The 27,119-nt window shown below is 36.7% G+C and overlaps 1 protein-coding gene across 1 annotated transcript in view; it reads right to left on the reverse strand.

Moving 5' to 3' along the window:
* The window catches only part of ADGRV1 (adhesion G protein-coupled receptor V1), a gene marked incomplete at its 5' end in the record, with an annotated part of 290,584 nt that overhangs the window by 194,712 nt on the left and 68,753 nt on the right, over positions 1 to 27,119 (reverse strand). Inside the window, 28 exons of the mRNA XM_069880588.1 lie at positions 412 to 644; positions 977 to 1,162; positions 1,301 to 1,439; positions 2,562 to 2,685; positions 3,230 to 3,347; positions 4,670 to 4,834; positions 5,465 to 5,644; positions 6,793 to 6,975; positions 7,328 to 7,501; positions 8,219 to 8,427; positions 10,062 to 10,317; positions 11,415 to 11,561; positions 12,543 to 12,747; positions 13,222 to 13,444; positions 13,630 to 13,752; positions 14,645 to 14,897; positions 15,377 to 15,484; positions 15,946 to 16,089; positions 16,172 to 16,338; positions 17,927 to 18,051; positions 18,699 to 18,874; positions 20,748 to 21,010; positions 21,409 to 21,550; positions 22,046 to 22,184; positions 22,768 to 22,846; positions 25,440 to 25,472; positions 26,056 to 26,149; positions 26,696 to 26,859. Coding sequence (XP_069736689.1) covers positions 412 to 644; positions 977 to 1,162; positions 1,301 to 1,439; positions 2,562 to 2,685; positions 3,230 to 3,347; positions 4,670 to 4,834; positions 5,465 to 5,644; positions 6,793 to 6,975; positions 7,328 to 7,501; positions 8,219 to 8,427; positions 10,062 to 10,317; positions 11,415 to 11,561; positions 12,543 to 12,747; positions 13,222 to 13,444; positions 13,630 to 13,752; positions 14,645 to 14,897; positions 15,377 to 15,484; positions 15,946 to 16,089; positions 16,172 to 16,338; positions 17,927 to 18,051; positions 18,699 to 18,874; positions 20,748 to 21,010; positions 21,409 to 21,550; positions 22,046 to 22,184; positions 22,768 to 22,846; positions 25,440 to 25,472; positions 26,056 to 26,149; positions 26,696 to 26,859 — 4,552 coding nt within the window. The remainder of the gene's footprint in view (positions 1 to 411; positions 645 to 976; positions 1,163 to 1,300; positions 1,440 to 2,561; positions 2,686 to 3,229; positions 3,348 to 4,669; positions 4,835 to 5,464; positions 5,645 to 6,792; positions 6,976 to 7,327; positions 7,502 to 8,218; positions 8,428 to 10,061; positions 10,318 to 11,414; positions 11,562 to 12,542; positions 12,748 to 13,221; positions 13,445 to 13,629; positions 13,753 to 14,644; positions 14,898 to 15,376; positions 15,485 to 15,945; positions 16,090 to 16,171; positions 16,339 to 17,926; positions 18,052 to 18,698; positions 18,875 to 20,747; positions 21,011 to 21,408; positions 21,551 to 22,045; positions 22,185 to 22,767; positions 22,847 to 25,439; positions 25,473 to 26,055; positions 26,150 to 26,695; positions 26,860 to 27,119) is intronic.

A 27,119-nucleotide genomic window follows, 5' to 3' on the forward strand; every position in this document is an offset into this window, starting at 1 on the left:
AGATGCAGGTATGACGATTTGTCAATTACCACAACAACTTTGGTTTTCTGACACTTACCATCGAAGACTATGTAGTCACACTTTTTCGAACTTTATGTATTTAAAAATACCAGTTCATACACAGAAATGTGAATCTTTCATTTTTTATTTATTATTTTAATTTAATGCTACCTGACAACTTGCATGTAATGTATAGACCTCTAGCTTTAATAAATCTTAATCAGTAAAATCTTCATACCTATGTTAAAAGAATTGCATTACCTATATATCAAATTTCTGATGTTTATTATAGCCGTCTTATGAAATTTTACAGCAAAACTTTAAAATTCGGTGTTGACTTTATGCAGGCAGATCAGACTCAGAAGTTTGTTCTCCTGCTTGCAGTCAATCACCTGGGAAATTTATAATTACCTTCCTTGGAGTTCCACTTTTGTAAGCTTCACTGAAAAGTCTTCAGGACCTTCAGGAATGTCATCGTCATGAATTTCCACCATAATCATTTTACTCTCCTCATGTGGTTCAAAAAACAGTTCCCTTACTGTAGAAGTGAAATCAACTCCCTCCTCTGCAGTCCCATTTACTATCTGAAAGCAAAGACGCACTTTGCCATAGGATCCCCTGGAACGCACAATAGTGATGTTAACCTGAGGGAAAAAGGATATTTTCTTTAAAAAATGGTTTTGTTTTTCTGTTACAGTTGCCTTTAGGAGACTGTTCTAAAGGCATCTTTTCAATGGCTCTGTTAGGTAACAACATCTTGCTTTATTAAGTACAAAGCACACATAACTTAGCAAAAAGATGTCATTTTTTGGAGTATTATAAAACTCCCAAAGCCTCCAACAGTCATTCTGAAGACTGTGCCATGATAAATGTAGAATAAAACTTTGAGTTATTCTTTTTCTAAAGATAAAGTTAAAACTAGCAACAATATCTATATCTATCAATATTTTTCCTAAGAGGAAATTTAACCTAATACCCATTTTTCTTCTTCTGTTGTTTGAAAAAGTTCCTGTGAAAATGCAAACTCTCCATATGGAAAATCACTTGCAGCCATGGTAATGTTCGCCCTGCTGCTAGATTCATTGATCAGTCCTCCATCACTGATTCTGGTTAGTTGAAACTGGTAGTAATACTTCTCTTCAGGACGGTTGTCGTCTATGGCCTATGGAGAAGAACCAGTAAAATATAAAAAGTTTTAATACGTTTCCAGGGAGAGAGGTATAACTAATTTAAAACCACGACACTACCTAAATAAAAGGAAGTAGCTGAGATAGCTATTGGTTTAAAATCTGTCATGTACCTGTATTAGAACAACTGCTGCAGACTGCCTGTCTCGCATCGTCAAGTTCCCCGATGTCTCAATAAATTCCATGTGATGAGGAGGTGTTATATTCCAATATATTATGATCTCACCAAAAATTCCTGGACCACGTACCAGGCTGCAGGTAGGAACACAGATGTGGATTTTATTTTCTGCCTTTACTGTTTAAAATCCAGTCCAGAGACTCAGTAGATTATATCATTGGGCATGAAAGAAATTTTATCAGCAGAGTGAAGCTTGAATTTTAATGTACTAAGACACTATTAAGATCTTTACAATTGCTTCGTTAGAGCAATTAGATTTCTGCAGTTCTGTTTTATTTCTCTATGTTGAGAGGCATCTCAAGCTTTATTTTTACTGAGAGATCTTTAATGTTACTTTGCACATAAAGCCCGACAGGTGGGGACTGAAACTTGAGTTCTCAAGTCTATGCTGCTTTTCTGGAGATAGATATGCAAAACAGATGGGAAATGGGACTTGAGGGTAATGTCCAGAGGGAATTGCATTTTTAAAGCAGAAGAACACTGGATACTACTGTGAGATAGCTTCAGAAATGTTCAGTCTGCTAAAAATCTAGAGTTTAATCCTACTCACAGCATCAGCCTTGGTGACTGATTTGTCTATATCTAGCGTGGTCTGCGACATGATCTACAACTTGTGCTGCATAATGTATCACTTTGTCTTTTGGGCATCTCAGGGCAGCACAAGAAGCTGTTCTCTTGCTCGTATTTTATAGTTCACCAAGGGAAAGTGTCAGAATCAGTTCTTCCAATACTTTTAGAATGTATGGCAACGTCTTCGTTCCTTGTTCCTGTTTTCAACTGATTGAATGCAGTGAAATAATTGCATCTTTTTTGAACTAAAAAACAGTTCCCAGCCATCATAGCAACATGGGATGAAATACAGTTCAGGCATCAACCCTGAACTGAATCCTGATGAGCATAAAGCATCTTCAGATGTCATCAATTCCCTTTCCCCTTAGAAACCTTTTTCCCTCAACGTGTCAACGTTGTAAATAATTTTAAGACTGAGAGGAATTCTCCCCAGTAATAGTGAAAAGGCACACACATTGTACATTCTACTTTCCTTGGAAAAACAAGCATCTAATTTTAAAAACATTTCTCATTTTAGAAGTGATAACTAAAAGCAGCACATAAGAATTTCTTGCCAAATGCAGATCCTCATAGCTTTTGAAAATGAGCTGTTGTCCTTTGTTTGAAAAAATTAGTTAAGTACCCACCTAATAAGAGCAGTACCATTATAGTTTCCTGAAGGTTCTCCAATCAGAACATGCTTGGATGAATCAGCTATTCCAACCACCCCGGAAGCTCCTTCATCACCCAAAATAATGATAGTTGCAACACCTATGAAGAGAACAGAGTTTTCTAATGGTAAATGAAAACTAACTAATGAGCTAACTTTCGCAAATTTTGTGACACGAGTCGTTAAACATCGGCTTCCCAGAGAGCCCATGGAATCCCATCCTTGAAGGTGTTCAGAATTGGATTGGACAAGGCATTCAGCAGCTTGAAATAATTGTGAAGCTTCCTTGAGCAAGGTTTTCAACTAGATGTCTCCCCAGAGTGGTCCCTTAAAAATGAAATAATTCTATGATTCTTACAGGTCTGAACCTGCTTTTTAGTTTTGTTTCTTTTAGTTAAAGAATTCTTTATGGTCAGTGTTAACTATCGGAACACAGAAGTCTACATCAACAATTAATTTAGAATGAAAAATTATCACTTCAAATTCTGTTTTATTTCTTCAGACCAGGAAACAACTTAGAGAAAAAGATGGACAGTCAAAACTGACTAGCAGCATAAACACTGAAGACTAAAATAATATGAACAGACTTAGAAGAATTATTATATGAAATGTCTCAAAATAGACTGTAATGAATTAATTCTTTACCATTTACAGGGGATATCTCTGCATCGCCAGTAGAGACCAGCTGAATGGTAAATGTTTCATTCCCTTCTAGCAGGCCATCTTGTACTGCATGCAAAACAATCAGCTTCTGGGACTCAGTCTGCATCAAGTAAAGACCAGAAGATACACACACATTGAGTGAAACTAAACAAATCATGGTATTGTAAAAAAGGATTTTTTTCCTTAAGAAATGAACTGTTAAGCATGTATATGCTTGATATATTTAGTAATAATTTCTTTGAATATCACATTTCTGATCCATCTGAAATGTTTTCTCAAGCACTGATAAACAGTAAAAATTGTCTCTCCATGTTGTGTGCAACCCCAAAAACACCCTGGCTATTTTCAACTGAATAATGGCTGAAATTACTTTGAAATTTTATTCACATAGAAGTTTTCAACTTAGAGTAAACTTTTTATACAAAATCTTTTCCATCAGAACACTGTATATTCAGTATGTATAGATTATACATACTTATAATATTAATATTATTAAGGTTAGCAAATGCTTAAATTAAGAATATAGGAAAAGGTCAGCATGTATCTTTTAGTTTTAGTACACCACATATACATACTTGTATATGTGGACCTTCAGGAATTAAAAACTTTCAGGCCCATTACCAGAAAAAGGATAGAAAAATTATAGCAAAACTTAGCCAAATACTGGTGGTCTTACAAAAAAACCCAAACTATTTCACAGCTGATTAACGGTAAAAGAAAAAAGTATGTTTATTTATTTAATGCAAAATAGCCTTGCACAGACAGAATAGATTATGTTTTATGTTAAAACACTTAATTAAATATTTTGAGTAGAACGAAAAGGACTAATATAAAGATAACAACAATATTAAATATTTTGAGTAGAACAAAAAGGACTAATATAAAGATAACAACAATAGCTTGACAACATCCAATATTTTTGCTCCTAGCTCAGAGTTTTAACCTGAGATGAAACAAAAATCAAATAACACTGCCTAGTTTGAAAGTCACTAGGGTGGGTTTGGTTTTTTTTTGAAATCTGCAGATTTTGATCATTCACTTATCCTTCTCACCCTTTCAATATCAATATTCTCTTTCAGTTGTCTGATACTGCAATGGCATAAATGCTTCTATAATCATTCTTCACATTCAGTAGAGTTTTGTTGTTCTTCCTTGATTGTAAAACAAATTCAGAATTGAAGAGCCCATCTTCCTGAAGATCACAGTATGCTTCCCTAAAAGGAATATGTCAGCCTTGCTTTTCTGTATGAAAAAACACTGCATACTGCTAACCCCATCAGTTCAAAATGGCCTTTTTCCAGTACTGTAATACTTCATAAACCACTACTTCTGTAAACACATAATGACAACCATGCAAACACATAGAAGAAGAAAGTATTTATAAATATAACAGTAAATAATTTATTGTAATATCAGAAATACCTCATTGAAATGAAGGGTGCCATTCAGAGGGGTCAGATCATATCTAGCTGCTTCCTCAAGAATCCATAGCACTTTAACTGCTCCCCGTCCTCCTTGACTTCGACTCACAGTGAGCAATACAACTGCAGCAGAGTCATCAGGTGTCTGAGGTTCCTTCACTGTTACCTGATGAAGACAGAGAGAAATTTGAAATGCTGTAGCAAAAGGCATCAATACTGACTTGAGACAAACCACAAAAAAAATCATTGATGACAAAGTAAAACAATGACAAGAGTGAAAATCAACAGGAAGAGAATAGATGTAAGTGTTGTTGAATTCTGCCACCAAAGATTAGTCAAACGTTATTTCTGTGTGCCCTATGATTCAGAACAATTACTGGCAATGAGTGACACATCAGCACAGCACCAGCAAAATAGGAAGCAGGAGAATCATTCACTGACAAGAACTAAGATGAAATATGTTTCGTAATTTCTTTCTAAGCTTTACTTACGGTAATACAGATTATTACAAAACTGATTTAATATTCAATAGACTACAAAAAATCCTACTTGGGATGTCTCAGTTGTTAGTATACTGAATTAAATTGATTCAGTCAGGCAGAAATCTGATCTATGCAGCAGCACTTTCACTGTTATCACCATCCTGCACAGCTAGATGAAGACAAGCACTACTATGCTTTTCAGTGAAGTCATGTCTTTCACTGCAGTGAATGTTTACCAAAATCAGCTATGTACTAGTGACACAAACCCACTATCCAGGCAGAGTAGTAAAGGGTGTAATCCAAATAAAACTCACATTCTTTTCTTCAAACCCAAATACTCCAACAGGAGAATCATTTGGTGGAATAGCAACTGTTACAAGGTTGTCATCCCCAAGTCTTGCACCACCTGTAGCCCTCACCAGGGCAATCCTGAATATCTCAAGGAACTCAACTTCACTGTCATCTATGATTGTAATTTCTATTTCTCCTGTAGCCTGTAGAAATTGTTTAAAAAAAGAGCAACAAGTCTTCATTAATAATATTCTATGAATTGTTGGAAAAAAATATGAAATTTAAAGAAGGTAAAATTCATCTAATAGTAGATAAACACACATAGAATCATAGAATTCTTTAGGTTGTAAGGGATCTTAAGTATCATCTAGTTCCAACCCCCCTGTCATGGGCAGAGACATGTCCCACGGGATCGTGTTGCTCAAAGCCCCATCCAACCTGTCCTTGAATACCTCCAGGGATGGGGCATCCATGACTTCTCTGGGCAACCTGGGCCAATACCTCATCACTTTTATAGTAAACTATTATCTCATCTTAATCTCCCCTCTTTCAGCTGAAAACCATTCCCCCTCATGCTATCCCTGCACTCCCTGATGCAGACCCCCTCCCCAGCTTTCCCAGAGCTGCTCTAAGGTCTCCCCACAGCCTTCTCTTCTCCAGGCTGAACAACCCCAGCTCTCTCAGCCTGTCCTAGTATGGGAAGTGCTCCAGCCCTCTGACCATCCTCGAGGTCTTCTTGAACACTGTTCAGTTGTGCTTATTTCATACCTTACTCATTTATATAGAATAAGATAATAAAATTTTATGAGTAGTTTTTATACAAGCAATGTAAATCTTGTATGTTAGAACCAGCAGACAGCTTTGCTTTGGTACTCAGTAGAAAGTACAGGTAGACAATATTGTACTTAAGTCAAAGTTCTGCACACAAAATGCATCCTTCAACTTGCCAAAGATTAGTTCTGTTCATTCGAAATCAAAACTTCTTATGTACACAAAGTATTGCCAGAGGAAGCATGAGATTTAAAACTGTATTTTAAACAGAGCTAAGAAAATATACACACTTATTCTGAGAACATAGAGAAGACAGATAATGTCAAGAATTCTCAGTGTAAGAATATTTTTTATTAGAAATTATGTCTTCACTTGTGGAGGTACCAAAGACTTACAATGATATTTGGGCAACACTTATGAACATTCTGCTTTTCCATGTTAACAAACTGAAGTCAGGAGCATCATTCACATGCATAAGGCCACAAATAAAATGTTTTCAATGGAAAGGTGCAATTTTTTTCCAGGAGAAACCACTTCAGCTGTTGACCCAGAGACAGTTAAACTTTCATCAAGCACATACTTGCCCATCTGCAAAAGTAAGGTTTCCAAATGAAGGTGTAAAGTCTTCAAAGCCAGCAGTTAAATGAATGGCTTCCCAGTACAGGGTTGCTGACCCAAACCTCCCAGCGTGCCGAACAACAGGAAGTTTCAGTATATTCTGGGGTGGTGGTACCTCATAACCAGCAACAGTTCCAGTTATATCCTGTAAATTCAACAAGAAACTGCTGAGTGTCACCATAACTTGTTTGTTTGTTTTCATATTGTGTTTCAGGTAAAAATGAAAAAAAGAAATACATAATCATTGAAAATTGGTCTGAATTTAGCATTGATCCTGCTCTGAGCAAAACTCAGGATTGGAAGACCTCCTGAAGTATATTTAATTTCACAAATTAATTGTGAAGAAACTTTAAGAAGGTTTATCCAGTACCTGGCATTTTATCCAGAACAAGTAACTCTCATAAAGCCTATCAGAACACTATCAAAATAGCTGAAAATACAAACTCTCCTGCTCGACTACTGCTTCATTCAGACATTTCTCATTCAGATTGACTTACCTTCGTAACATTGAAATTAAATACTCCTCTAGCATCATCATTTTCCTCAATTGTTACTTCAGCTATTTCTAAGCCAAGCCTCTTCACACTTGGCTGACCTCCAGTGCGAGAATCAACCAGCTGCACATCAGTAATATTGATTATGAATCCTTCCTGTAATTCTGGAACATTGTCCTGCAAGAATATATTTAATTTTTAAATTATGTTTTAATAAAACACAGTAATACAGGCAGAAAGATGACTACTTGTAAGCTGCTGACTACTCTCACCAGACCCTTGCTTCACATCCTATGAAAAGGGAAACAGAACTTCACTGAGTTTTAGAAATAGAAGTTGGCAGTCAGATTCCAGATCTGCAGGAATGGAGGAAAGTACTCTTGGCTGCCACTTGTTTTTCATTTCTGTAAGAAAGCTGGCCAGATTTCAGAAACTAAGCAAGAACTTGAAAAGCAATATTTCCATTCGGAACACATTCAAAGAACATATACTTTTTTTGGTGAAAAAATAACATTCCTGAACTACACAACAAATCTGTTAAGTTTTTAGAATAAAAAAAAAGCTTTTCAAAGTAAAAAAGTTTTTTTTCTCATTTGTCATTATTCTATTCTATTGTAGTCTATTGTAGTCTAGTCTAGTCTAGTCTAGTCTAGTCTGGGCTAGTCTAGTCTAGTCTATGTTTTGGGGCTACAACAAACCAAGAATTTTGGTTCATTCCTGGTGATGAGTTCTTCAGTTCTTTTGAAGAATTCTTTCTAAGACCCAATAAAAATCCTACTTTAGCCATTTCTAGGATGCTAAGTCTTTCTGGTATACAGCACCATTTGGTAACACCATTTCCCTTTTCCTCAAACAACATTATTAGCCGAAATTGTAGGTAGACTGACTACTCACAGGCAAAATAGTGACTACAACTGGAGCTACTGTTGTGTTCTCTGCCATAAAGATTGTCTTCTTTTCCAATACATAATCCTCATTCTCTGTTGCTTGGTTGGAGAGGGGGAGTTCAAAGTTAGGTGCAGTGCTCAGCTGAACTGAAATTTCTCCAACAAACCCTTGCTCTCGAACAATTCGTAAAGTAAGAGTAGTCGAATTCACTTCTCCTGTAAAAAGAAGAGGCAAAAAAAAAAGTCATGAAATGATTGTTTCAACCTCTGCTTGGCCTGATTTTCAGCTCATCTAATTGTACTGGAGCTGCTTGACACAGCCCACTTCTGCTTATGCCTTGGATAATTTAATGACTCAAGGAAATGAGCACATAACAAGTGGTGTGAGCACACAGCACATAGTGCATGCATCTGGTAAGCATTTTTAAATTGGGTCTGGGCAATGCATAAAATATGGAATATTTGCAGTTTTAAATGTTTGCTGCATAAACTGTTACTTCAACACTGCTGGTTTTATTCAGTTTTTCTTCAGAACTCCCTTCTCACTCTTTTGCCCAGCCTTTAAGTGCCTAGGACATCACTATTGAAGCTGATACAGAAATCTGTTTGGGGGGCAGTAACTCTAGCTGCACATTTCCTTAAATCAAATTTTGAAGAAAATGAGATACACTGGTATTAGTCAGGCGCAGATTCCTTTTGGGAAACCAGATTTGAAACCTTTTTCTCAATAAAACACCTAACACAGCATTTGGCTAAAAGTGCTGGTTTTATGATGGGAGAACTAGCAACATAAAAAGCAACAGGCTTTGTACTTCAGATCAGTTTGTTTCTTGTATCAATTAGATGCTGCTTCACAGCCAGCGCAAGTATATAATTACATTAAATTACAATATATAAAAATCAGAAAAGAAACTAAGCAAAAAATGAAAACAAAGACCATGCCCTGAATCCTAATTTCAAAGTCTAAATGTTTATAATGTGCATGCATGTGTGTGTAAGGAACCAACAAAGTCCCCTCATAATATTTTCAGGTGCTACAAAAGGGGCAACACTAATTCATTTTAACTGGTGAGAAGGGTTATCTGCAACTATATTTTGATAGAAAATGTATTCTTAATAAATTTTATTTGTTAATACGGATAGTACATTAAATTGCCAGGAAATTTCAACTGGGCTTTTGGATTATGAATAATCCATCAGGCAGCTGCTGGAAACCCAGCAGGCAGCAGGGAATGCCAGCAATCAGCTGCCTAGCTTCCTGGGCAGGAGCCTGAGCACCACAGCAGCATCCTTTACAATTTCACTTGGCGCCTGGAAGGAAAACTGACACAGCGCTGTTAAACACACAGCTGGGAAGCAGAAAAACCCCATTTCAGTTCTCTTGAAACATAATTCACTCTTGTTCTGCTTCCTTCCTTCCCCTATCCCACAGGACAAAACCCTTCCCTTCTTGACCCAGTCCTATGTAAATTATTTTAAACAAAATATTAACCACACTAAATGGGCAAGTTCGGCTTTTTATCTAAACCAAATGACTTTATCTACTAATGATTTGTTATAGAAGATGCCAAGAATTTAATAACTTACCCCGAATCAAAAATGACCAGATAATGTTGATATGGACAATATGAAATACACCATAAATTGTATGTAAGGGAATAGCATAGTTACATTTTAAAGGATATTTCTACTACCATAAATTTGTAGAAAAATACTGATATATCTAAAAACAAAAAATATGCATATCATACATTTATATATATATATATAAAAAACCAATTTTATACCTTCGAAAATGCTGACTTTGAAAAAAAACGTGTTTTTTCCTAAGAATCAAGAAATACACTTACCTTCTGGCTCTGTTACTTTAACAAAGAGAGACTCAATATGCCACCCAACAACACCATGTGGAGAGTCACTGGGTAAAATGGTAAGGACAGCTCTTGCTCTTTTTGGATCAATGACAGCTCCTTTTGTGGGATCCTGAACACCCACAGTGGTAACGTGGGTGAGTGTGATTTCCACGGTCTCAGAAAGCTCTGCGACACTGTCCGCGAGAACTGTCAGGGTGATTGTGGACAGGGCTTGACCTTCTGAAAATGTAATCTAAAGTTTTAAGGGGAGGGGAAAAAAAGAAGTTAAACTTCCTCTCCATGCTGCTATACCAATTAATTTAAAACCCCAAGAAAACCACCACCACCACCCCAAAACACCCCAAGGACGCGTACAAAAAATGAACACAAGACTCAGAGAAAGAGGCATCAGAAAGAGCCACATCGAGAAAAATAAATACAATGTCGTAAAATACAGGTTAAAAAAATTGAAACGTGACAAAGCAAGAAATAGATTCTCAATTGGAAGCATGATAATCAGAGAGATGAAATTCCCAGTTGAGAGTGATTCTGATGGAATCCAGCTAACTGTAACTATCTGCATTATTAACAGGCTTTCACCCTGAGACTTTGTTCTGACAGCACGCTCCAAGTTTAAGCAAATCACTTCAGTAACTTCAAACTGATCATATACCTTCACCATCACAGAATCAATGGTTGAGGTTGGAAGGGGCCTCTGGAGATCTACAGCTCTCCAGCCCCAAGGCCCATGGGGCTTTGTGTCTTCTATCAATGGACAACAGGTGGAGGCCTTGGTTTCAAGAACCTGGCATATGTTGGTCCTAGAGGCGTGCCAAGAGCTTTGCTAGCAGAAAACACTGGATTTTAGCGTCATTGGAATATTAAACAGTCTCAAAAGTAGGGAAAATAGGAATTTGTGGAATTCCCCGGGCCACTGAAGCTTTCAGTTGTATTGATAAGGTGAGGAGGAAGAGCAAACCCTGCCAGGTTCCCACCTTTGCAGATGATTTTACACATTAGCAAGAAAGGAAGATGGGAACAGGATACAGATAGACAACTCTTGTGCCTGGATTAGAATTCTGGGAACAGGATACTACGAACAGGAAATTCTAGTGCCTGGACAAGAAAGAGCAGTGTAATAGCTGGCTCTAGAGGAGCAAGAGTGGCGCTGCAGTATTATGTGCCAGCCAGAAGTGCAGACTGACAGAATCACACCAAAGAACCAGAAAGCAGGAATTAACAGAAAAGGACAATCTAACATGTACTACCCTTCTTCCTTGGTACTCCTGCATTTATTGTCTGAGACAATACAGTCAGCACTTCCCTGATATCAGTGATGTTACTACATACCAATCCTGAAGCTGGAAATATATCGCTTATGCTCCCATTTGCAATCCACTCTACTGTCACTCGTCCATATGTTCCTATTAAACGTTCAATATTCAAAGTGATTAAGCTGTCCTGTTCCATTTCTTCAACTTGCTTAAATAAAGAACTCTGGAAAACATAAAGCAGCAGAAACATGGCATAATCTTATAATAAAGTTTATTTATGTACCTGAGTATTCAATGAGAGCCAGCGACATTGAGCATTAATAAGTTAATCTACCATTGAGCAGCCAAATATATTTACCATGATTAAATTTACATGACTTAATTTTCAGAGATACTCAGTACTCCCAGCTTTCATGGATATAAGAATTTAAAATATCAGGCCTCTTTATCCCAAAGCAAACTCTGATGATTTTTGTTTGGGCTTTTTGTATATTTTCTTTTTGTTAGCACAGTATTTTATATCCAAATAATATGAAATAGATAATAAATAAGTGGACCTTGAAGAGAGGCATATTTTTACTACCAGTACGGCACTGCTGTTCACCCTCTTCATGCGATTCCAGATGCAATGTTTTGCATCACTAATTAATCTTCTGTGGTTTATATTTTCAGTATGCACATACTTATATCTGTCTGGATGACTTCTACAGTGCTGATGATTTAAGAATTAGCTACTTCAAATAACAACTTCAGTCTGATAATTTTATCAAAGAAATTATTTTGTTTTAGCAGACTCGGTCATCTAGTGACAAAACCCAATTAGTATATTTTTCAGGAGAAAAGTAACTTCAGAATTATTAACTCCCTTTATTAACAATGATGGTATCATATGTGCCATCTGAAAACTGAATTTTTAGATTGTTGTAAAACCAAGCTGATAAACTAACATGCCAATCTAAATGTAAGGGGATTATATAAATCTCACAACAGCAACAGAAAATCAGACAGAAAACATTTTCTATTGCCTTGTGTTCTATATAATCATGTAGCCATGGGAAATGGATCTAAAAAGCTTCTGAGGATGCTACAAAGCTTTAGAAAAACAATCCAGTCACATGCTCTATTTTAAAATATTAGTATGTTTGTATTCCATTTTTCAGAAATTATAAATATGTATTTTTATGATTTACCTTAGAAGTTTTACCTGAGCAAATGCAATGACTCCATAGGCATTGTCATTGGAAGGAATAATCACGTTAACAAAGCCATGAGCACCAATCTCTGCACCTCCTTTGGGGTTTTTCAACCACACTTTGAAGAATTCTTCCTCTTCTGGGATGATGTCATCCAGGATATTGACTGCTATCACAGCTTCCATGTCCCCAGGCTCAAATATCAATTCACCTGAACTAGCACAAGAACACAGACACCAAATAATTATACACTGAGAATAGCTGATTAATGAACTTTGAAAGTACCGCTGTAAATTTAACAAGCATTTTTGGAGCTGAAATTATTGTTTATATTCCTGAGGAAGTAATTAAAGTTTAAAGGTTGTTGGGTTTGTGATTTTTCTTTTTAATTACACTAGATCACAGAGCAACTGAAATTAATCATGCAAAAAATTTCATTTATCCTCAATAAAATCCTTAAAAGAATTAAGTCATGACTGCAAATCCTTTCTTACCATGTTTTAAAGCCAGCTGTGAGGCTGTTTGACTTCAGGTTATCTTAAACCTGTTTGTGAAAAATTCTCTTTAGAATTAATAGCACATCACACAAAAAAAAAAGCATATAACTGTCTCTATTGTAAGAAAGCAGCTATATCACAGGAAAAGGAATACAAGAGCTGGGACAAATTCATATAAAGAAGAAAATCCTACCTAGGTATAAAATCTGACTGGTTGGAGATGGTAGTCAGCTCATAAATCTGGGAGCTGGACTCTGCAGACAGAAAAATCAAAGTTTTGCTGGAGTTCAGAGACCTCGCCGTAGCTGAGGTTAAATGATCCACAAATGGGGCTTCCAGCATTAGAGAGAAATGGTTCCCTTCTGAGTTCCAAGAATACAGTGTTGTTGTGTCGTTACTGGATAAGAGGATGTGAACTATATTGAGTACGGAGGAGAAAAAAAAATAGTAAGTGATATATTTAAAAGTTCCCTTGCAATGCTAGAAATTACCTTGGTAGCACATAGATCATAGTAACTTCTGAAGTCTGATAAATAATACAAAAAATGAGCACGTATATTTCTGCATTATAAACTAGGATTTGCGCAATATTAAGTCTTACCTAAACCTGAAGGAGGCATGAAAACATGGATGTTTCTTACAGTGCAAACTGGAAGGGACTGAAAGTGCCTGAAGGTAGACTGCCCTGTCTCCCAGATGAAAATGTCAGAAGAATTTCCAGATTCTACAAAGGAGCAAATTAACAAAAATTACATTATTTTGCCTCCTGATAGTTTAATTGCACACTATTGGCCATTCAAAAGGCAGATTTGTGCAGCTTTAACTATGAAGTGAAACCATATTTTCCTTTTTACTTGGTGTATAACCAGATAGTATGGCTGATTTCCACTGGAAGATCCACTGACTGACATAATTTAATTGAAAGAGGGAAGATTTAGATTAGACATTAGCAATAAATTCTTCATTATAAGCGTGCTGAGGCCCTGGTGCAGGTTGGGAAGTTGTGGCTGCCCCATCCCTGGAAGTGTTCAAGAGCCAGGTTGGATGAGGCTTTGAGCACCATGATCCAGTCGGAGATGGAACAAGATATCTTTAAGGTTTTAAGGTCACTTCCAACAATAACAATTCTATGATTCTATGATTCTATGATTTAAGGGCTTTTCTACAAACATACGCTAAAATTGCAAGAAGACAACAGCCAATTGCAAAGACTGCAACAAAAACTTTTCAACAAGCATAGAGATGGAGTCATAAAACAATGCCTAAAATGTCATTCCCTGTAATAAAAAACACTTTGCTGACCCATGATCTTTGCATATCACAAAGTTCATAAAAGCTTAGGAAGTGTGCAATAAACAGCTTGATGAATAGAGTTATTCGCTTGTATTGGTCTTGGGAAAATATATCATTAGCTTTACAAATATTTGAGAATAAATGCAATGTTTTTATTTTCTTAGGGACAAAGAACAGATTGATTCAATAAAATGCTTATCAGATACTTGTCACTCCTCAGTAACACTCCAATCCCCACCTAAGCTCCTTTACCCCCAATACCTTCACTACCAAATAAGCCAGCGTACATTTAGCAAACTCAGCCATTATCTTCTGCTAATTACCTTTCGCAGTAATTAAATAGATATCAGATCCAGAAATCCAGGCCTCCATATGTGTTACTTCTTCTGCTGGTACTTGATGAAGACTCCTAAACTCATTATTCAACCACTGGTACAAGAACATGTTCTGGCTGGTGTTTGACAAAGAAACTAATAGGTATGTAATGCCTCCTCTAGGAAATAAGGCTATGTTCAGAGCTCCGTAAAGTGGAAGCTGATGATGCAGCACAAATATCTCCTTATTCCACTGGAAAATCTGTAGAAATATGAAGTATTTTTTTATATATTGATAATTAGCACCAAGATAAGCAAAATTAAGTATCATGTAGAAAAACTAGGAAGACTTATAGCAAACTGAATTCCTTATTCCTGGTGTGGACTCAACAGCAAGACAGAAGCACACTGGTAAGTAACTACCTTACTGCAGGCAGCCTTACCTGCTCTTTGGCTGAATAAGTATATGCTCAAAAGCAATTTCTGTTCTTGTAAGTCTTCAACGCATTAGATTTCAAAACAGAAATAACACTAACAGTAAAATAACCCAAATGAAATTTACATGTTATTGTAGAGATATTAACACATTTAAACAAGTCTAGAATTTTAACTCTTATAAATCCATAAGTTTTTTTTTTCAGAAATAACTTTAAGTGTTTTTGTTATTACCCCTTCATATTTCAAACTCAAAACTAACCAAATTATTCATATCAAAGCCAGGGAAGGCAAGTGTATTCTAACCTGGATGGAACTGGAACTGGTTGTGTAACTCAAAAAAATCAAATAGTCTTCTCCGTCCACAGCAAAGTGTTTCACATGTCTGGTATCCAGAATAGAGAGAGTCTGTACCTGTGAGGGGAATATGACAAAAATGACATTTGGAAGTCACTTTTGGTGAGCAATTTATAGCCGCATACACATATTTTTTTAAATTGCAAAAATATATATCAAACATACGAAATTAGGTATATTTAATTTTACAGTTTTAAAATACGTCTCTATATGTGAGGTTAATTTACAAAAATAATATAACTCATCATCCATTCTTCAGAAAAATTTCTATGACTCTATCGCTCCACAAATTCTTTCCTTGCTTCCCAATCATTTTCCTCCACCCTCAAAACACAGATATTAAAAACACAGCAGACTACCAGCTATAAAATCTTATATCATTGAAGTCATGCAGAATGTCAGGGCCCCAAACTAGTCAAGTACAGAGTGCATTGTTTTTAAACATGGCTGGACTGGAGGGGCCCCGAGGTCCTTTTCCACCCCATTATTTTATGATTTTGCATGTAAAACAGATTTACCTTCAAGAGTCTGTGTCCAGGCATGAATGCATACACGCTATTGTTGGAAGCTCCCTGCCTGGCTCCTCCATGAGTAATCACAAGATAGGGAGAGGTACGGATGTGGAAAGACACACAGCTCTTGGGATTCCACATACTGAAATTCTGAGATAGGAATAAGAAAGTAAGATGGATACTTACCTTCCTTATTAAGTTACATCTTTGGTGTTTGCAAGCAAACATTTACCTCAACAGGAACAAAAACTCCTTTCCACTGGTAAATGGTAGAAAACATAGCTGGAGGCTTACGCAGCAGAACACCATACAGGAGTTCTCCTGATGTAAAGAAACACCAGCCAGATGCTGACTCATCCTCAAAACTTTGGAAGACAGACAGGACACTGATACCACCTCCTGCAACGCAGTAAAAAAAAAAAAAAAAAAAAAATCTAGTTATTCTTCAGGTTTTTTTCAACACCATTTTCATGATTTCCTTGCCAAAACCTGTTCTAGTATCAGAAATACTAAAGATGTTTCTGGGAAGTTCGTATAAGTGTAGGTAAATGCATGGTAATAGTACTAAGGATGTAATGAAAGTTAAGTAATAAATTTGTTCTTTATGTATTATAATTGTAGAAGAAGCATAGGCAACTTGAGTCTAATTCAGAATGATTCACTTCAGAATTTAGCTACTGTGAAAATTAGCCAGTTAGCAGGTAGTGAATAAGAAGACAAAGAAATACAAAATGTGTTTGTTCTCCTCCTCCCCTTCATCACAACAGGCAGTCATGACACTAAGACTCTCAAACTGCCTAAGATGTTTGACTGTCTTACAGAAAAAAGCTCTGTGTTGCCAGAACTAATCACAGAATCATAGAATCATTAAGGTTGGAAAATACCTTTAAGCTCAACCATCAGTCCAAAACCACTATGTCTACTAAACCATGTCCCAAAATGCTACGTCTACACATTTTTTGAACCCCTCCAGGGATGGTGACTCCACCACTGTCTTGGGCAGCCTCTGCCAGGGCTTCACCACTCTTCTGGTAAAGTAATTTTTTTTCTGTTATTCAATCTGAACTTTTTCTGGCACTTGGGAGAAGAGAGCAGCACCCAGATCAAAACTCCATATCCCACACACTGGTTAGACTAGCACTGAGCCAGACAGGATACTCATCTACCCTCAAAATCAAGCATTTCTGGTTTTGCCTGCTAGTTTCAGTCTGGATTATTGACCAGTTGTGCGCATACAGTGAGGGTGGTGAAGCCTTGGCCCAGGTTGCACAGAGAAGTGATGGCTGCCCCATCCCTGGAGGTGTTCAAGGTCAGGCTGGATGGATTTTGAGGAGCCTGGTCCAGTGAGATGTGTCCCTGCCCATGGCAGGGGGTGGAATGAGATGGGCTTTAAGGCTCCTTCCAACACAAACCATCCTATGATTCTATGATATCAGTACCAGAACAAAAAACTTAACATTCAAATGAGAACAAGCAGGCAGAGATGGAAGGATGGCTTCCTTCAATGGCAGTGCTAATTTGGACCAGATTAAAGTGTTCATACAATTACAGCCCAGACTCCCAGAGATGCGTCTAAGTAGGCACACTGGGAGATATGATAAAAAAACAGTGATGGCATTTTTTCATACCAAGGCCATTCCAGGCTTATGTAAACTATGTCTCTTAAACTGTGTTCGAAAAATCCAAATTACAAGTAATAAAGAACAGATTTTCTTAAATAAAAGCCCAGTGACAATAATATTAAAATAAATAAGGAGAATAACACAGATTGTTGAAACTCTGGCAGAAGTGGCTGGTGACAAGGTGACTGCTGAGCAGCCAAGCTCTTTTACCTAATTAGTTTTGATGCACTTAAAAATATTAATTGGCATGATCAAGTCTGAACATGTGAATTTACATTCCAAAGTTACGTCTCATATATATTTTGATATTCTCTTGCTATCTCCACTCTGACAAAGGCAGGACACACTTGATAAAGCGAACGTACTCATGCCAAATGCAGTATCCGACAATGTCTCCCACTCAACACTCACAGATACGTTAAGCCCATTGCTCCGTGAAACCTTCAAGTAAACTACAGTGTTGGCTTCTTCAATCACAATGTAATTTGTCCTAAAAGTGAGAATTGTGAAAATAAAGAAAAATGTATTATTTTTATAGTAAGTGAGTGAGATTCTTACAGTACAATTCCAGTGTAGAATATACAACAGAAATAAAAAGAAAATATTAATAACTGCCTGCACTATTCATCAGACTGATTACAACATTAACTGAGGTTTAGCAAATGTTTCTTTCCACACTACCTAGGAAATTGAACAAAATATTAAACCAGCCTGAAATTTAACACACCAGTTGTACATTTGCTTCTGAAATCCAGCCCTGAATGAAAGCATATTTTACACAATCTTAAAAACAAAAATAAATTATAAAATTTATAACACCCTGGGCCCTGATCTCAGGTTTGGAATTCTTAACATGGATTACTATTAGTGCAATACTTAGGGGCTAATGAAACACTGCTTTATGAAAAATCCATAGAGAAACTGACATCTCTAATGATTAATAGTCGATATTAAGTGGATTTCTGTTCTCTTTTTTTATAGCAACAGTAGTACTTGACAGATAATGTGTTTTGCAAAATTATAAATGTTTTACAATTATGTTGCTGAATTTTTTAAGAGGGATTAATGAAAAATGAAATTGTACAGAAATACAATCTCTATTGAATATGAAAAATATCCCGAATCAGTGTTTAGTACCTATTTGTAACTGGATAGATGCTGAAAAGCCCCAGTGGAGCCTGGTTCTGTAATACTGTAATCATAGTTTGCACTTTTGTGCCTAGTCTGGCTCCTCCAGTTGGATTGAACAGGGTGACAACAAAGTGCTCATCCATTTCTGGCTCTTCATCCAGTATTGCAGAAATATGCAGTGCCTGACAAGAAAACATGCACAGAAAGATGTTGAGGCATGCCAGCTAATGATGACACAACTCTAGCAGACCACACTACTGCTTCTGTTCTTTCACTGTATGGGCCTGGATACACCATGGGAGAATGGCAGCTCTTGGAACTGGAGAGGACAGAAGTGAATCACAGTATTAGAAAATCACAGAATGGCTTAGGTTGGAAGGGAACTTAAAGCCCATCCAGTTCCAAACCTCCTGCCATAGGCAGGGACACCTCCCACTTGATCAGATTGCTCAGAGCTCCACTCAGCCAGATTTTGAATGTTTCCAAGGACAAGGCCTCCACTACCTCCCTGGGAAAGCTGTGTCCGAGCCTCATCGCCCTCATTGTAAAAAATTTCTTCCTTATATCCAGTCTAAATCTACTTTCTCTTAGTTTAAAATCATTTCTTTTTGTCCTATCATAACAATGCTGGTTCAGGCTGCGGTTCTAAAGTAACCCATCTGGCAACCTTCATTGCTGCAACACTAATACATGCATGACCTTTATCCTTTTATTTTCCTTCTCCATCTTTGTCTTCTCATCCTAAGACCCTCTGAAATGTAATAGCTATTGATCACTTTTTCATACCTTTATTCTCTATTTATTCCACACATTTCTTGGTAATTCACAGACCCTGTACAGCTACCTGATCCCCTAACACAGTCAAGTTGATTGTGATTTCCTTCAGCTGGTAACTAAACTAACTCCAGGGCAACAGGGTAATTCCACTACTAGGGCTGGGAAGAAAGAAGGAAAAAAGTCATGAATAGAGGGCTATCTAAAATACTCTCTGTCTTCTTGATGCTTCTTTACTGCACCACTGAGGATGAGAACAGGATCCTCTCACAGCGATATTAAATTAGCAGAGAATTATCTAGAAAGAGGTGTTTTCACTATCATTTGGGGCTCAGTATCATCCTTCCCATTCCCTAAACAGGTAAAGGTTTGTATGATGGATCTGGAACTAAACTGGAGCCTAGGACTTTTTGGATCCCTGTTTACTTCTGCAATAAACCATAATTGGAGACTATTTTAAAGAGTCTCTGATGTTCCACAGGTCTGCTACACTGGTCAGTGTTACAGTTCCAAAGGCATTTAAGGATCAGAAACTGAAAAATGATGTTTCTTGAAAGGTTTATTTCAGATTCTACTCCACTAGCCAAAATGTACTAACTTGGAACTGACTCTAACCTCATTGACAAAAAAAGAAGCGTAACGTAACGTAACGTAACGTAACGTAACGTAACGTAACGTAACGTAACGTAACGTAACGTAAAACATAACATAACATCCATTAAACTTCAGCAGGGTTAGTATTTCATAAACTTCATCTAGCTTATTTTCTAGCTGACATTCTTGCACGGACAATACAGAGACAATGAGCTTAATGCTCCTGGAAGAACAAGTTATCATCTACTCCTAAGACTCTGGAAGCTGTTCACTTCTGCATTTTTTTTGCAGTGCACTCTGTTCAGTTCAGACTAGCTGAAGTATCACATCACAGATTGGGATTTTTACTTCAGCTTTAACTATCTACACTTGTAAATCATCATTTCATTTCAAATTTTCTGTTTCCTCTGATGCCGAATACATACAAAGAAATGTTTCTATGCATACATAAACATTATATACTCATAGTTTTTTAGTTTACCTCAGCTATTTCAAAGACAAAAATATTTACAGAAGAGTACATTTAATTTTTTTGCGCTCTCACTCCCATGACTTCTATTTGCTCTGAGATTAAAAAAAAATATAAGAAAAAATAAATACAAGAAAAAGACTACGGGCATTTCTGAACTCTTTCCACCAATTCTAGAAAAGCTTTCTTTATTTTTTCGGTAGTAACTATCACATTACCTTGAATCTGACTCCCTCTTCCAGTACAATATATCCTTGAGAAGGGGTCAAATCCACTGATGGCTCTGAGGAATTAATTTCGCTTACAAGATATTGAACGGTCACGGTGCCAAATATCCCCTGAGGAGGTTCTCTAATAATATTTAATACTGCAACACTTTCCATCAAATGGAGAGCTGTTTGCTCTCTTAGGAAGAAGTGATCACTGTTATTGAATGACAAAACTCCATGGCCATCATCATTGGCAAGTATAGTAATTGTGGCTTTTGAGAAATAAATAATGGAAATGTTATTTAATTAACATAGTAAAATATAAGTGTACATATATATACAATGAAATACATATAAACTCAAATCTGTTGTTCCTTTAGTATATATATAACGACTTTTTATCCATGATATTACTTGAAGAGAATATTTAAGTATTTCACTTCATGTAAGAAGATTTCTAGACAGGAAGAATCCAGACTGTCTTATTGAAAAGCTCGCTTTCACACTTTTTGATTCCTTATTATACATATTATGCATAGATTTCATAGGGATGTATAAACATCTACCATAGCAGGGCAATGGTGTTTTCCAAAACCCTATTATTCAGAAGATTGAAACTAAAACAACTGCCACAATTCCAAAGAATTCAAACATCAAAACTAAGTTTTACCTGTGGTGTTCTCCCCTAATTCCAGTCCCAGAGAGGGATTTGTTAAAATTAACTGGAACTTCTCATCACCTTCAGGAATGTCATCATCAAAAATCGTAACAACAACAGATTTATTCCTTTCTCCATCAGCAAAAAAAAGACTCTAGTATTGAAACAGAGAAAGCATCAAATACTTAACAGCCGTTACTACACACAGCTTTTTCAACTAAGGTACACAGAATAGGCTTAAATAGGAAGGAGGAGAATAGAAGAGTGTCTTATAAATTGATTGAAATGGAAGCACAGAGGTTCAGCACATTGCAGAATAAGGACAAAAAAGAGAATTTACTTTGAAAGTTCTGTTGTAAACTATATGAAACTTCATAAGAAATCTTCTATGCTCTTGTATAAACAACATTGTATTGAGATAGATATTTGAAAGCTTAAAATGTGTCTTATATTTAAAAATACCTCAGTATTTTAAAAGAAAGATATAAACCAGTAAAATAAGGTGACTAATTTTATTTCATTGTATTCAGACGACCAAAGCAACTGAAATAAGTTGAAAAATTTAGCAGGACCACTGGTTACTCTACAGAATAAACAAGAAGACATACCAAAGGAATAAAAAGTACTAGATTTAGAATTTGCTTCTTACCCTTGAGGTCACATTAAAATCCAAACCGAGCTGTGCCTCCAAATTTTGGGCATAAAAAAACACAGACACATTGCCATACGATCCCCTGCTTCGATATGCCATGACTGTCAGAGTCCCATGAGTTTCATTCACTTCAAAGCTAAAACAAAAAGCAAGAAAAATTCTCAGTACCCACTGTGAATTTTGTTTTGAATAAGATGGTGGACAGCTGTTATATTTTCACTACAAATCACTCCCTTTGCTCTATAAGAAAAAGGCATCATTACAGTATCAACATCATTACAAATGTCTAATACAGCCATTTTACCTTTGTTTCTTATCTAGACAGAATTAATCTATAGGAGGTTGTGGGGTTTTCCTGATTATTGGAAGCAGATTAAAACTCCCTATGTTCATGGATGCAGAGAAAAGGACCTGGGAGATGCCAGTGTGTACGCGTACATGGATGGAATAGCTGAAACACTGGAATAGTGATGCAAGTTCACAATACAGAAGGACAGTGGTGAAAGTAAGTATGTGGTAGCAAAATATTTCTCAGTAAATATACTGCACATGTGGAAATCATCTTGCAGTTTCCAGTTCTATTGAACTGAATGATGCTTTCAAACCTCAAAGATCTTGCCCTATTTTTCATAGGTTTACTCTTAACTGCAAATGAAAATAACCAGAAAACTCTAATCAGCAACTGGCACAGTGAGTACTTTGAGGAAGACAATACTTACTTGGTACTTTCCCATTCAATTACTCCGCTTACTCCATCATTAGCATCTATAATAATTTGAGAAGCTAAACCTTCCACATCTAAAAAGGAAAATAGAAGGACCAAATTTTAAAGAAAATTCCATTTTCATTATTTTTAAGTATAATAGAATCAATTCTTACATCTCTACTAATTCTGTAGATAAATTTGTAATTTTATATATCCAAAATGTGGAGGAGAAAATGGTAATGGGAAAGATAATCAGAAAGACTTGAAGAAAATCTGTCCTGACTGCCTTATTATTAGAAATCAACATGGTGCTCTGAATTACCACTGCTACATTTAATAATGCATAGAAAAAAGACTAAAGAAAAATTAGAAAGCAAAACACAGCACAGAAAAATTAAGAAATACCAAAAGCAAGATTTGTTATGGAATTTTAATTTATCTTTCATTATCTGTTCATTATGATGATATTGAACATTATCCAGACTGTGTCGTTCTGAATATGGAAGAAGAAATGAGTAAGAAAGAATAATAATGATCTACTTAATGATCTACTTAATGTTTCAGGGCCTGGTCATAAACATTACTGGGACACACCTTAGATTCTGATACAAACACAGAACTATTAATTTCTTGTATGCTGTTTATGTACTGTAGCATTATATTGCTCCATAAAGACATGCACGTCTTCACAATAACTACAAAAGATTATTGTGTGCATTGCAGACTGGAAATAATTAATAATAGGCAAAAACTAGAAATGGCCACTAATTTCAGGGATCAGAGCTTGATGGTCAGACCTTGATTCCTCTAAGAAAATCATGCCTTAACTTGCTCAGACAACAGCACCACATGACTGCCTTAATTTAAATCAACTTACTTTAATATGATTGGAAATGAGGAAAAGAAGGACAGTTTCTACCACCAAACTGACTCCACTGAATATATAGTCAGTTCAGTATATTCAGATCTACAGGAAAAATCCCTATTAATTCAGATAAACTGAATAGAAGTAAAACATCATTGCCATGAATCTAAACCTGTCACTATGAGGCAGTGACGAGGATCAGCAGTAGCTGCAAAACCTCTAGACAGACTGCAGAAATTTTATTGAAGCTTAAAAATCCAGAGGGAGTGCTGGCAATTACAGAACATTCAGCTTCACTCCTAGCCTGCATTTTCCCTTGTCGCATCACAGTCAGATCTGTTCAACCAGGATCTCTAATACTTTGCTTTCAACATCAGACCTCTTATTTTACGTCTGGCATCCTGCCCCTCCCTTGACTCCCCCTCTGCCCCTGTCCCGAAGCTCAGCTCTTTCTTGTGTCCATTAAGTTTAGTCCTTTCCTTTGATCATTTGCAGCTCTTGATTATTTTCCCTTCCCTTTGTTTTTTTTTTTTAATTCCTTGCACTTTTGTATTTGAGTCAGGCCCTTTCTTCCACCCTTTCTAGAAGACAGGAGAAAGAGGAGTACGCAGAAAACAGCAGAACTGTCTTACTACTTGCTGTTTCTGCTCCTTGTCAGCAAAGCCTCAGATCACAAATTAAGGTCATGTAAGTTAAATGTGTTCAACTCTACATCACAGACACACCAGACTTACTCCACATATTGCATGCACATGGCCATGACAGGAATAGCACATGCAATACATTCCAGATGTGTAGGATTGACTGCAAGTGCCTGTATGGTGTGCAGTGACCTCTTAGAAATACTTCAAGTATCTTGTACAGATTATAGGATTGCTATAAACCCTAAAAAAATACATTGCACCAACAAGGAGTTAAATTGTCACTTATAACAAATCAAAATATAGGAACAGGGAAAACAAGATTAGAAAACAGTAATAATTAGTAACATCAATAATTCTGGTAACAGACTTTGTAGCAACATTTTACAATAGGGACAAGGTTTTGCTTCACGGGTTAAAACTCAGGAAAAACATGGATCTGTGGAGCAAGTCCAGAGGAGGCCCTGAAGTTGATCCAAGGGCTAGAGCACCTCCCATATGAGGACAGGCTGAGAGAGTTGGGCTTGTTCAGCCTGGAGAAGAGAAGGCTCCAAGGAGTAGCAACCTTACAGTTCCTGAAAGGAGAGGGCTGTGAGGAGACCTTAGAGCAGAATTCCAGTGTTAAAGGGTCTACAGAAAAGCTAGGGAGGTGCTCTTGATCAGGGAATGCAGGGATAGGATGAAGGGGAACAGTTTTCAGCTGAACGAGAGGAGATTTAGACTGGATATGAGGAAGACATTATGTACTATAAGGGTGGTGAGGCACTGGCCCAGGTTGCCCAGGGAAGCCATGGCTGCCCCCTCCCTGGATGTTTTTGTGGCCAGGTTGGATGGGTGCTTGAGAAATCTGATCCAGTGAGAGGTGTCCTTGCCTGTGGCAGGGGGTTGGAACTGGGTTGTCTTTAAGATTTCTTCTAAACCAAACCATTCCATGATTCTATGAAAACTATTATCTGTTTATCTTAAGTGAATTTAATGCAACACAGATATCACAGCAGGGTTGAACGGCTACAATTCAAAGAGACTGTCATCTTCTGACAACAGGAGGCGAGGCTATAAAACACTCAGTACAATTTAGTTCACGAAAATCCCTTATGTGTAACTTTTCATGGGTTAGATTTCAGGCTTGACTAATCACAGCTCAGTCTCTACAAATCAGCAATGAGTCTTGCAAGTTACCTTTTAGTCTGTATCGAATTAACTGTGTCACTTCTATAGGCATGCAAAGAAAATGGAAAAGAGTAGAAGATGTTAGAAAGAATTGGTATAACTAGTCTCTAGTGCCACAGTGTCATTCAACTTTCCTTACAGCCAACAGCAGCTACAATACTGAACTCAGGAGAATGAGGAGCTGAGTAAGTAAATGATAAATGAAGTTCACTGGAAGAGTGGGAAAACCATAGGATATGAATCAAAAGCAAATCTGATAAAAATTTTGACTTTTAAAAGAGTAAACACAGCTATCATGTAATTTCTTTTGATTTTTTTCCATTATGAACTTAAAAAGGAAAATCAGATTAGCATACTGCCAATAAAACTTTTCAGATAATTGTGCTCCTCAATTGTTAATTACAAAGTACTCTATGAAAACTGCCTTATAATTTTTACAGAGCTTTAAAGAAAGTAGGGAGCAAGTATAATAATGATGTCTGCTATTCTACAACGATTCTTTCAGAATACCCTGTCTCTCATTGGCAAACCTGGCAAGTAAGTGAAATAATAACAATATGCCAGAGGAGGGGATGCAACTTGTGTAAAAGGAAAACCAAAGATCATCCAGTAGAAGTTGTTTTACCTAGCCTGGGTGGGGAAGAAGTTGAATGGTTCATGATGAGTTCCACTGAAGTTAAATTAACCAAGAAGAATTCTTTCACTTCTGGTACATCATCCTGCAAAACATTAATTCAGCACATTCTTTTTCCTTTAAGAGATAGTCACAGAAGTCACTGAAAGGCAACTCACTAGAAATCTCTAATATCATAGCAACACTAGAATTAATTTCTTTTCCCTGAAGCACTTTTATTAGTATAAAATTTATTAACTTGAATAACTTATGAAGTAAGATATTATGTTTCACGAAAAATACTCTGGTGACACTAAACTATCCTTGTGAATAAATTTCTGCCCAATTTTAAAGGCATAAGCCTCAACCACTGAGAAAGTAAGAGCCTGTAGCAAGCCATGAATTACACTGTTCTGAATATCAGACAGTATAGTATTAATGAGAGACCTAAATTTCATTTATACATAAGTAGAGCTGCTTCCTGTTATTATTTGTCCTTCTGTAATTTAAACACTAAGACAAAAGCCATCTTTCTAAATGGCAATGAAATACATAGCTCCAATCGATATACAGGTTGCAAGCTTTAGGTTCCAAAATGTTCCTCTTCTGTTGTTGCACAGACCAGTATAGACCAAAAGGGTTTAGAGTTTACCTCTAGAATAGTAATATTTATGGCAGCCGAAGTTTCTCCTTCTTCCAAAGTCAGCGAGCCAGAAACAGCTACATAATCAGTTCCTGGTTCAGCCAAGGTCTCTCCTGTCTGATTACTTAAGGTAAGCAATCCCGGAACTGTGGCGTAAGTAACATTGATATCCCCTGCGTAATTCGTGACAAAAAAAAAAGTGATAATTTCAGTTCTTACGTAATGGTCATGGAACAGACACAGAAAAGACATCAAATGCGCATCCACACAATGAAAAGCCTAATTTGCAAACCAGAAGGATTGTAAGATAAACCTGAAGCCAATGGAACTTTGTTTTTGTTTTTAAGGTGCTTTCAGCCCAGCCTTTGGTGATTTGTCCAACTTCACAGGACTCAAAATGCATTAGGACCAAATTCATTCAGATACTTCATGT

The sequence above is a fragment of the Phaenicophaeus curvirostris genome, chromosome Z (assembly GCF_032191515.1).
Source record: "Phaenicophaeus curvirostris isolate KB17595 chromosome Z, BPBGC_Pcur_1.0, whole genome shotgun sequence".
Classification (NCBI taxonomy): Eukaryota; Metazoa; Chordata; class Aves; order Cuculiformes; family Cuculidae; genus Phaenicophaeus; species Phaenicophaeus curvirostris.